General features: G+C 50.9%; 1 protein-coding gene across 1 annotated transcript; it reads right to left on the bottom strand.

Annotated features, from left to right (window-relative positions):
• Positions 1–1,971: 1,971 nt before the first annotated feature.
• LOC100451620 (melanoma-associated antigen C1-like) lies at positions 1,972–7,901 on the bottom strand. Its single transcript, XM_054544245.2, has 4 exons — positions 7,817–7,901; positions 6,977–7,074; positions 6,715–6,821; positions 1,972–6,381 (listed from the first exon to the last, which is right to left on the bottom strand). Exons 3-4 carry the CDS (start codon positions 6,716–6,718, stop codon positions 2,519–2,521), a joined length of 3,867 nt encoding a protein of 1,288 aa, XP_054400220.1. The 5' UTR covers positions 6,719–6,821; positions 6,977–7,074; positions 7,817–7,901; the 3' UTR covers positions 1,972–2,518.
• Between the last annotated feature and the right edge of the window lie 1,756 nt (positions 7,902–9,657).

Raw genomic sequence — 9,657 nt, 5'->3', positions numbered from 1 at the left:
TTATTCATCTCTGTTTGTGTTCAGTGCCCTGTTTCAGATAATGCATCTCATTAAAATCATACTACAAGTATCAAATATTACGAAGATTTCAAATAGGCTGTATCTGACCTTAGGATTACATCCCTAAACCCATATGTTATGTGACAAATCAGATTTTACTCTGCGGCCTATTTGGAAATATGTGGAGAGTGTGTTGAAGATGGCCAGCATAGGTAGGGAAATGTCAGTATCCAGAGTGGATATTCACATCGAGGGCCGTTATCACAGAGGAGCCAGCGGGAGGGATGGATCAGCCAGGGAACTTCTCCAGGGACAAACAGTGGTCTATGTCAGGGGAAGGGCAGATGTCTCTGGGCTCTTGCACTGAGGGCTGGGCACAGGCTTCAGAGTGCGAGACCACAGTGAGAAGTTACTCAGCAGGCCAGGTTCCAGAGTTGCACAGGAGAGCGCCCACGGGAGATCAAATGGAGGGCGCTGTTAGGTGGGAAAGCCCTGGGGCTAGGCAAAAGTACTGGCACCCAGACGGAGTCAGCTCTCAAGAAACCTAGGGCTCATAACAGGAAGAATTTAGGTAAAGAAAGAATTTAGGTAAAGAAAGCCCAACACGATCCCTGAAAGGTATTGATTCTCATTGTCACCTTTCTTCTCTAGGCCTATCTAAATGCTTTGTCACAGGTTTCTTCTGTATGTTGCCTGAAAGACATCAGGAAGTGTGAAGAGAAGTGACTTTACAGGAAGAAGGCTATGCTCAGGCTGAGAGGAGTGGGGACAGTGTGGGTCTAGATGAATTCAGAACTCAAGTCCCAGCCCAGTCACTTTCTAATCATGTGATCATCATGTGATCTTGGGGAATTTGTCATGAACTATAAACCTCAGCTTCTTCATCTGTAAAATGGGTTTGATAATCCCTGTTCTGTAGAATTGCTGGAGTGTGTGTACTGTGAGCAAAATACCTGGCACACGGCTTGGCATACCTTGGAATTTTAATAAATGGCAGTTGTCATCAATATGATTATAACCCCAAAGTCTACTACTGTCTTTTCAGAAAAATTCAGCTCTTGTTTTCGTTATCCAAAACGTCTCATAGAACATCTAGCTGAATATGTCAAGGACTATGAACTGAACCAAAAGTTTGGCTTTATAAATATACCTCAGGACATTTTCTTTCTAAAAGGATATATTGTATCATTCAAGAAAGGAGAGGCTTCCACAACTGAATGCAACTCAAAGATTGTAGATTTTAAGTTAAGGACCAACTCCTTTTCACTTTCCCCACTGATCATCCATCCAAACCACTAGTTTTATTTAAGATCCACGAGAAATCTACACCTTGCTTAGACTTGTCCACATTACATTCAAAAGAACCCAACTAAAAGTCCTGTCACTGGAATGGGCTTGGGCTCTCCCAGGCCTGGCAAATGAGTGCCAGCCTAGAGGCTTCTGAGCACCATATGAGGAATTATAACCAAAATTCTCAGGAAACCTTGCAGATGATGGGTATTAATCACCTAGTCCTTGCACTGTGTTCAAGCTCACCAGTTACAGAGCCACAGAACACCTTCCATTACTTCCCCATGTGGAGACTCCTCTCCGCTTCATCCTCCACCCAGAGGGAACTGCTCAAGTGGTTTTCCTTTCCAGGCTTTTCTCTCACCTTCTGAGAGTCTGGGCCCTGCCGCCACCCAGCTTCATAACAATCAGCTCCCACAGAAGCACCTGCAGTTGCCCAAAGCCCAAAACTGCCTTAGCTCAGGGCCTTTTTAATCAAAGGCTCCATCTGGAGTCTCACCTCCCCACTCCTTTTTAAACTTATTCTTTAGATTGTAGAGAAAATCTTACACATTCCTGATATGGCTTCTGGACGTACACTCTACCGTTTTAGGGTTAGGGATGAGTCTTGCTTTTAATAGTAACTTCACTACTAACAGTAATTTCTATGAGCAAATGCTGATATAATGTTCACCACATAAATGAGTCACTGATACTTTTATTTATTACAATTTACTTTCTGCTACTTTCTTACATAAGCCAAGCAAACCAGGTATGTATCTTTAGTTTTCAAGAACAACAGACTAAAGGACCTGAGGAAATGCAAATATTAACAATCCTTTACTTTGTTCCACTATTTAACTGCAGAGTTCCTTCACAGTTTCAAGAAAATTCCTACAGCAATACCACATTAACCTGTGACACATCACAAAATGAGGCAGAAGGTTTTCCCAACGTGGTGTGTTTGGGTGTGTTTTTGTTTTTACAAAATATCAAACTGTTACTCTTAAACCAGATAAACAGCAATACATGTGCGACTAGGATTCTGAAGTTATTTAAACCTGTTACTAACAGGAAAAACATTTGAAAAATACCCAAAAGTAAAACAGTTGAACCCCTTAACTACCCATATGGAACAGAAATGATGCAAATAGCACTGTGTTCTCTCCAGCCTCAACCGAGCCCTCCACCACGTAGAAACTCGACTGCCCTCTTCAAACTCAGAGGGAAGAATCTGCCCTAGACTTCACTAAGAAGAGAAGCTGGGGGACATGACGCTGGAGCTTGCACTTTCTGTGGCAGTCAAATCATCTGTGGTGTCAATTATGGCCTGGGCTCTCTTCTCTGCATCTTTCAAAGCATCCTTGTATGAGGATGGAAAGCTAACAGGGACAGTATTATTTAGCATGGCCAAAAACTCTACTACTTTCCTCTTAATGATTTCTGAATGAGCTCTTGGACCCCACAGGAATTCGTAACATGGAGGAGAAGTGTTGGGCACCTCCTGGTACTCTAGGTAATGTTCCTGCACCCAAACTTTAGTGAGGAGCTCCCTGGGCTCCCCAAAGACAAAGTGCTCCCTCCCAGCATGCACCCCCATTCCATTCAGCACATACCAGATGACCTCCTCAGAGGCACAAGTGCCCTTCATGAAGATGATACTAAGAACAAAAATCAGGAGGGGGTTCTGGGGCATGCCCTGCTCATCACTCAGACTCCCCTCAGAGGTGAGGTCTAATGTGTTTACAAAGACATAGGAGTCGTCAGGGTCCACTTCTCTCAGGGAAATGCCAAAAAGAATCTCCATGTACTCACGGGCTTTCCTGAAGATCACAGGAAAGTAGCCCGTGTACCTGCTGATGACATTCGTCAGCATCTCTGCCTTTGTGACAGGCTGCTTCGCTTGATATTTGAGGGAAAGAAACTGCACCAACTCGTCCACCTTTTCATCCAGTGTGTGAGTGAACAAGGGCTCGCTCTCTATCAAGGACTCACTCTCTGTCAAGGAATCACTCTCTAGCAAAGTGTCTGAGGTACTTGTATCTTCATCTACTGGGTTGCTGGACTGTTCACTGAATGGGCTCAATGAAGCAGAGGAGGAGAAGGAGCTCACAGGACTCTGGAGAGGAGATGGGGCAGGCCCCTCAGGAGGACTCTGAGGACTCTCATAGGAACTTTGGAGAAGACTTGCTAAAGTGTAGGAGAAGAAGGAGCTGACAGGTCTCTGGAGAGGAGACTGAGCAGGCCCCTCAGGAGGACTCTGAGGACTCTCAGGGAAACTCTGGGGAAGACTCAATGAAGTGGAGGAGGAGCAGATACTCACAGGACTCTGGAGAGAAGACTGGAAGTCCTCCCCCTCAGGAGGACTCTCAGGAAAGTAGTGAGGAGACAGGGAGTCCTCCCCCTCAGGAGGGCTCTGAGGAAAGTAGTGAGGAGACAGGGAGTCTTCCCCCTGAGGAGGGCTCTGAGGAATGTAGTGAGGAGACAGGGAGTCCTCCCCCTCAGGAGGGCTCTGAGGAAAGTAGTGAGGAGACAGGGAGTCTTCCCCCTGAGGAGGGCTCTGAGGAATGTAGTGAGGAGACAGGGAGTCCTCCCCCTCAGGAGGGCTCTGAGGAATGTAGTGAGGAGACAGGGAGTCCTCCCCCTCAGGAGGGTTCTGAGGAAAGTAGTGAGGAGACAGGGAGTCCTCCCCCTCAGGAGGGCTCTGAGGAAAGTAGTGAGGAGACAGGGAGTCCTCCCCCTGAGGAGGGCTCTGAGGAATGTAGTGAGGAGACAGGGAGTCTTCCCCCTGAGGAGGGCTCTGAGGAATGTAGTGAGGAGACAGGGAGTCCTCCCCCTGAGGAGGGCTCTGAGGAATGTAGTGAGGAGACAGGGAGTCCTCCCCCTCAGGAGGGTTCTGAGGAAAGTAGTGAGGAGACAGGGAGTCCTCCCCCTGAGGAGGGCTCTGAGGAAAGTAGTGAGGAGACAGGGAGTCCTCCCCCTGAGGAGGGCTCTGAGGAATGTAGTGAGGAGACAGGGAGTCTTCCCCCTGAGGAGGGCTCTGAGGAATGTAGTGAGGAGACAGGGAGTCCTCCCCCTCAGGAGGGCTCTGAGGAATGTAGTGAGGAGACAGGGAGTCCTCCCCCTCAGGAGGGTTCTGAGGAAAGTAGTGAGGAGACAGGGAGTCCTCCCCCTGAGGAGGGCTCTGAGGAAAGTAGTGAGGAGACAGGGAGTCCTCCCCCTGAGGAGGGCTCTGAGGAATGTAGTGAGGAGACAGGGAGTCTTCCCCCTGAGGAGGGCTCTGAGGAAAGTAGTGAGGAGGCAGGGAGTCCTCCCCCTCAGGAGGGCTCTGAGGAAAGTAGTGAGGAGACAGGGAGTCCTCCCACTCAGGAATACTCTGAGCGATCTGGAGAGGAGAATGGGTGTTCTCCCCCTCAGGAGGACTCTGAGGAATCTGGAGAGGAGACTGGGGAAAACCCTCAAAAGTACTCTGAGTTCTCTCAGGGGAACTCTGGAAAATACTCAATGAAGTGGAGGAGATGGAGGGGCTCACAGGAATCTGGAGAGGAGACGGGGGAAAACCCTCAAAAGTACTCTGAGTTCTCTCAGGGGAACTCTGGAAAAGACTCAATAAAGTGAAGGAGATGGAGGGGCTCACAGGAATCTGGAGAGGAGACTGGGGAAAACCCTCAAAAGTACTCTGAGTACTGTCAGGCGAACTCTGGAAAATACTCAATAAAGTGGAGGAGAAGGAGGCGCTCACAGGAATCTGGAGAGGAGACTCGGGAAAACCCTCAAAAGTACTCTGAGTACTCTCAGGAGAACTCTGGAAAATACTCAAAAAAGTGGAGGAGAAGGAGGGGCTCACAGGAATCTGGAGAGGAGACTGGGGAAAACCCTCAAAAGTACTCTGAGTTCTCTCAGGGGAACTCTGGAAAAGACTCAATAAAGTGGAGGAGATGGAGGGGCTCACAGGAATCTGGAGAGGAGACTGGGGAAAACCCTCAAAAGTACTCTGAGTTCTCTCAGGGGAACTGTGGAAAAGACTCAATAAAGTGGAGGAGAAGGAGGGGCTCACAGGAATCTGGAGAGGAGACTGGGGAAAACCCTCAAAAGTACTCTGAGTTCTCTCAGGGGAACTCTGGAAAATACTCAATAAAGTGGAGGAGATGGAGGGGCTCACAGGAATCTGGAGAGGAGACTGGGGAAAACCCTCAAAAGTACTCTGAGTTCTCTCAGGGGAACTGTGGAAAAGACTCAATAAAGTGGAGGAGAAGGAGGGGCTCACAGGAATCTGGAGAGGAGACTGGGGAAAACCCTCAAAAGTACTTTGAGTACTGTCAGGGGAACTCTGGAAAATACTCAATAAAGTGGAGGAGAAGGAGGGGCTCACGGGAATCTGGAGAGGAGACTGGGGAAAACCCTCAAAAGTACTCTGAGTTCTCTCAGGGGAACTGTGGAAAAGACTCAATAAAGTGGAGGAGATGGAGGGGCTCACAGGAATCTGGAGAGGAGACTGGGGAAAACCCTCAAAAGTACTTTGAGTACTATCAGGGGAACTCTGGAAAATACTCAATAAAGTGGAGGAGAAGGAGGCGCTCACAGGAATCTGGAGAGGAGACTGGGGAAAACCCTCAAAAGGACTTTGAGTACTCTCAGGGGAACTCTGGAAAATACTCAATAAATCGGAGGAGAAGAAGGAACTCGTGGGATTCTGGAGAGGAGACTGGGCATCCTCACCCTCAGGAGGGCTCTGAGAAATCTCCAGAGGAGACAGGGAGTCCTCCCCCTCAGAAGGACACTGAGGATTCTGGAGAGGAGACTGGGTGTCGTCGTTCTCAGAACTCTGGGGAATCTGGAGAGGAGACTGGGAGTCCTTCCCCTCAAGAGGTCTCTGGAGAGGATCCGGTGAGTCCTCCCCCTCAGTACGACTCTGAGGACTCTGGAGAGGAGACTGGGTGTCGTCGCCCTCAGGAGAACTCTGGGGAATCTGGAGAGGAGACTGGGAGTCCTTCCCCTCAGGAGGTCTCTGGAGAGGAGACTGGGAGTCCCCCACCTCAGGACGACTCTGAGGACTCTCAGCGGAACTCTGGAGAAGGCTCGGCATCCCAGCAGCAGGCATCTCCTTGTCCCCTGGAGAACGCAGAATCAGAGAAGAGGATGAGGATGAGAAAGAAGAACAGGAGGAGGAGGAGGGGAATAAAAAGTGGAAAGAGGAAGAGAAAATGGAGGAAGCTTCCTCCTCTTCCTCATCTAGGGGATCCTCTGCATCTACCAACTCCAGTATGAAAATTGCCTTCTGGAAGCCTTGCTCAAAGCTGGGGCATAGAAGGTTGAGAAAGAGAGGCATGATGAGTATTGTTCAGGAGCAGCAGGTAAATGTGTGTACATGAATGGGTTATGATGGGATCCCACAGGACTGAGGGAGAGAGGGACAGTGCCAGTGGCCTCAGCTGAGAAACTCACCCATGATGGCTCTGACAAAGGCCGGCTTACAGCTCTTCTTCTCTTAAGGTGGTGCTCTAGGGCCTCACAGGTCGCCTGTCTTCCTAGGGGGTTTGTCTCCTGGGAACCTGTAGGAGGACGTGAGAAAGCACCTCAGGGCACAGCTGGCAGGCAGAGCCTAAGGCACCAGGAATGACAGTGGGTGGCTACAGGCTGGGTGCTGCCAGGTCTGCCTCGTTTCTGGGGGTAGGGCCCTTGGTACACAGTCAGGCCGTGCACTCACCTTGACTCCTGGCACTGCCTGGGCCTCCTCTGCTGTGGTGCTTTTAGGGTGTATGTGTCCCTCACACCCAGGTCTTCAACTCCTGCTTCCTGGAGCACCTGCAAGAGGAAGGGAGGGAGCCCCTCCAGCTAAGACGGCAGCTGGGGCTGGCCAGACTCCCAGACTCCCACAATTCTGAGGTTCGTGGCCCCCTCAGAATTCAATTAGCATTGTCACATTTTCTCAGACAGGGCCAGGCCCCCACCACTCTGCTGGCCTAAGGAAAAACCTCAGGCAAATTCCACATCCCTGAGAGCAGTGGGAGGTAATGAGGTGGCAGCCACCTCCCAGCACTCTACCACGGGGGCGGTCCCTGTGGCCTCATGTCTGTTCTGACACACATGTGACCCCTCAGTCCTCACTCTTGTTCCCAGCAGGGCCTGGGAATCTTCCCTCTGCCAACTGGAGGCAGCTCCCTGTGCTGACTCCCCATGGGACCCCCAGAACAAGGCCTCCCCCTTCCCCTCCCCTACACCCCTCACCCAGCAATGAGAGGGCGGCCGGCCGCTCAGCCTCAGCCGCCTGGTGAGCTCTATGGGGGCTGATTTGAGGAGCAGGGTGGGAATCTCCGGGAATCTGTCCTCTGAGGTGGGGGTTCCCCTGGTCCTCCTCAATGCCTTCCTATTTATCCCCTAGAGGGCCGGCATCTCCTCCCTTCTTCTGCCGTGAGGACCCGTCCCTCAGCCCTCGGCTACCATCTTCGTTTCCGCGACCTACAAGTGCCACCGCAGGGATAGGGCAGGCCAGGGCCGCTTCTCTCTGTGGTGAGGGGGTCCCTCACTTCTCCCTCGGGGCCCTCACCTTGAAGACTGGATAGGTCTAAGTCTCTTCCCTCCGCTGATCTGAGACGATCCTCGTCACAAAACGCCTCAGGTCCTTCAGACTCCCAAGATGGCCGCCGGGAAAGCACATCCGGCAAAGCACATCCGGGAACCCTGCCAGGGTTGATCAGGGCTGACAGCTCGGATAGCGTGGGGCGGGGCCTCCTCTCAGAGGCGGAAGCCCCGCCCCCCCCGCCCTCCCCTCCCCCCCCCCTCCGCCCCACTTGTCAGCCTCCTTTCCATCCCTTCCTTCCCACCTCCAGGATGTGCTCCAAACCTTTCTGCTCACTCCCTAAGCCCTGCTGACCTCTTCCCTCCCACCTCCCCAGTCCTTGACACTCACACTCCACCTTTCTCCAGGGCTGATAGCAGGGAGTGGCAGGGTGCAGCCTGTGCCTACCCCCGTGTTCGCAGGTCGCTGTCCTTCGACAGAGTTCTCTTCTTGTTGAGTGGCCAGCCCTGGGGCTACTCCCTCTGTTTAACTGAAGCTGCCCTCCTCAGAGAAAATCTCCCCTCTGGCTGACTCCCAAAATGGAAGTCAGAAAGTTGTAAATCTGGGGACCCTGATGGGCTCCTCCAGAGCTGGCAGCAAGCACAGGAACAGGACGGGGGGCGCTACCAGTCATGGGTGTTCACTTCCTGCCTTCCTGAGAGGCTGTGCCTGGACTCCTGAAACTGCCTAGGCTCCCTGCCTCTCTGCATCTGAGTCTTTCACCTCCGAATAAGCCCCTCCCATCCTTGAGACCTGCAAGGTGCAAGAGAGGTAGAATCACATCCATCCACAGTGGGGTATGGCCTCCCAGACTCCAGGTAGGGCTCCACTGCCCGCCATCTGAAATGGCATGGGTGGGACCCTCAGTCTTCCTCAACCTGTTATTCCTGACACGGCCTCCACTCCCTCGCTCTTCTCTCCAGGGACTGTTTTTCAGATCAAGGTTCCCATTTCCATGAACCCTCCAAGAGGGACTGGAGCACGCTAGCATCTCTCCCTAATGGCCCTGCCCAAGGCCTCCTAGGAGTGAAAACGGGCTGGTTTTTGGGGGTCCTCCTGTGTCCATGGTGGGGTAGCTCACTAGTCTGTCCTCTGTATCAGCCTGGGGATGCCTAGAAGGCCCCCCTCCTGATCTTCCGCTCTCATGATCTGAAGTGAGACTCACCTAAGCACAGCCTTCTCCTCTTTCTACACCCTAAGATATCAGGGGACAGCACTGTGGGTCAACATGCCCCTGGGCCTCCCAGGGATGGGAGCTGGTTTCTGTGGATCCTCTTCTTTGTGGGCAGGAGGTTTCTGCAGTTTTCCCTCAGAGGCCTCATCTGACTACTGGCTGGTCCTGGGTCTTCCTATCCTTCCCAAGATGACAGTATGACACAGGGAAAAAAATAATGTGATTTTACCCTGAAGAAAACTGACAAACACTAGGTCACCATAGTGATCAAAGTAACATCATCAGTGACAAATTGTGTTGGTACTATGTGCCATCTGTATGACATGATAAGAATGGCACTTCACTTCTCTGTTCATCTTCTGAGAAAACATAACCTACATCAAATCATAAATAAAAAAATCATGTAATTCCCAATCAAAGGCTGTTTTACAAAATACCTGACCATACACCTCCAAACTGTCAATGTTTTCAAAATCAAGAGAAGTCTCAGTGAACTGGCACAGTCAAAGGGCATTTAAAGAGACATGATGAATAAATGTAATGGAGTATCCTCAAGGTATCATAGGACAGAAAATAGATTTTCATGACAAGGAAATAAATGTGAATAAAGTATGTTTGTTAATAAACAAAGGATGTTTGCGTATCAACATTGGTT

Source organism: Pongo abelii, chromosome X (genome assembly GCF_028885655.2).
Source record: "Pongo abelii isolate AG06213 chromosome X, NHGRI_mPonAbe1-v2.0_pri, whole genome shotgun sequence".
Lineage (NCBI taxonomy): Eukaryota > Metazoa > Chordata > Mammalia > Primates > Hominidae > Pongo > Pongo abelii.
This window is presented reverse-complemented; position numbering and strand designations above follow the sequence as displayed.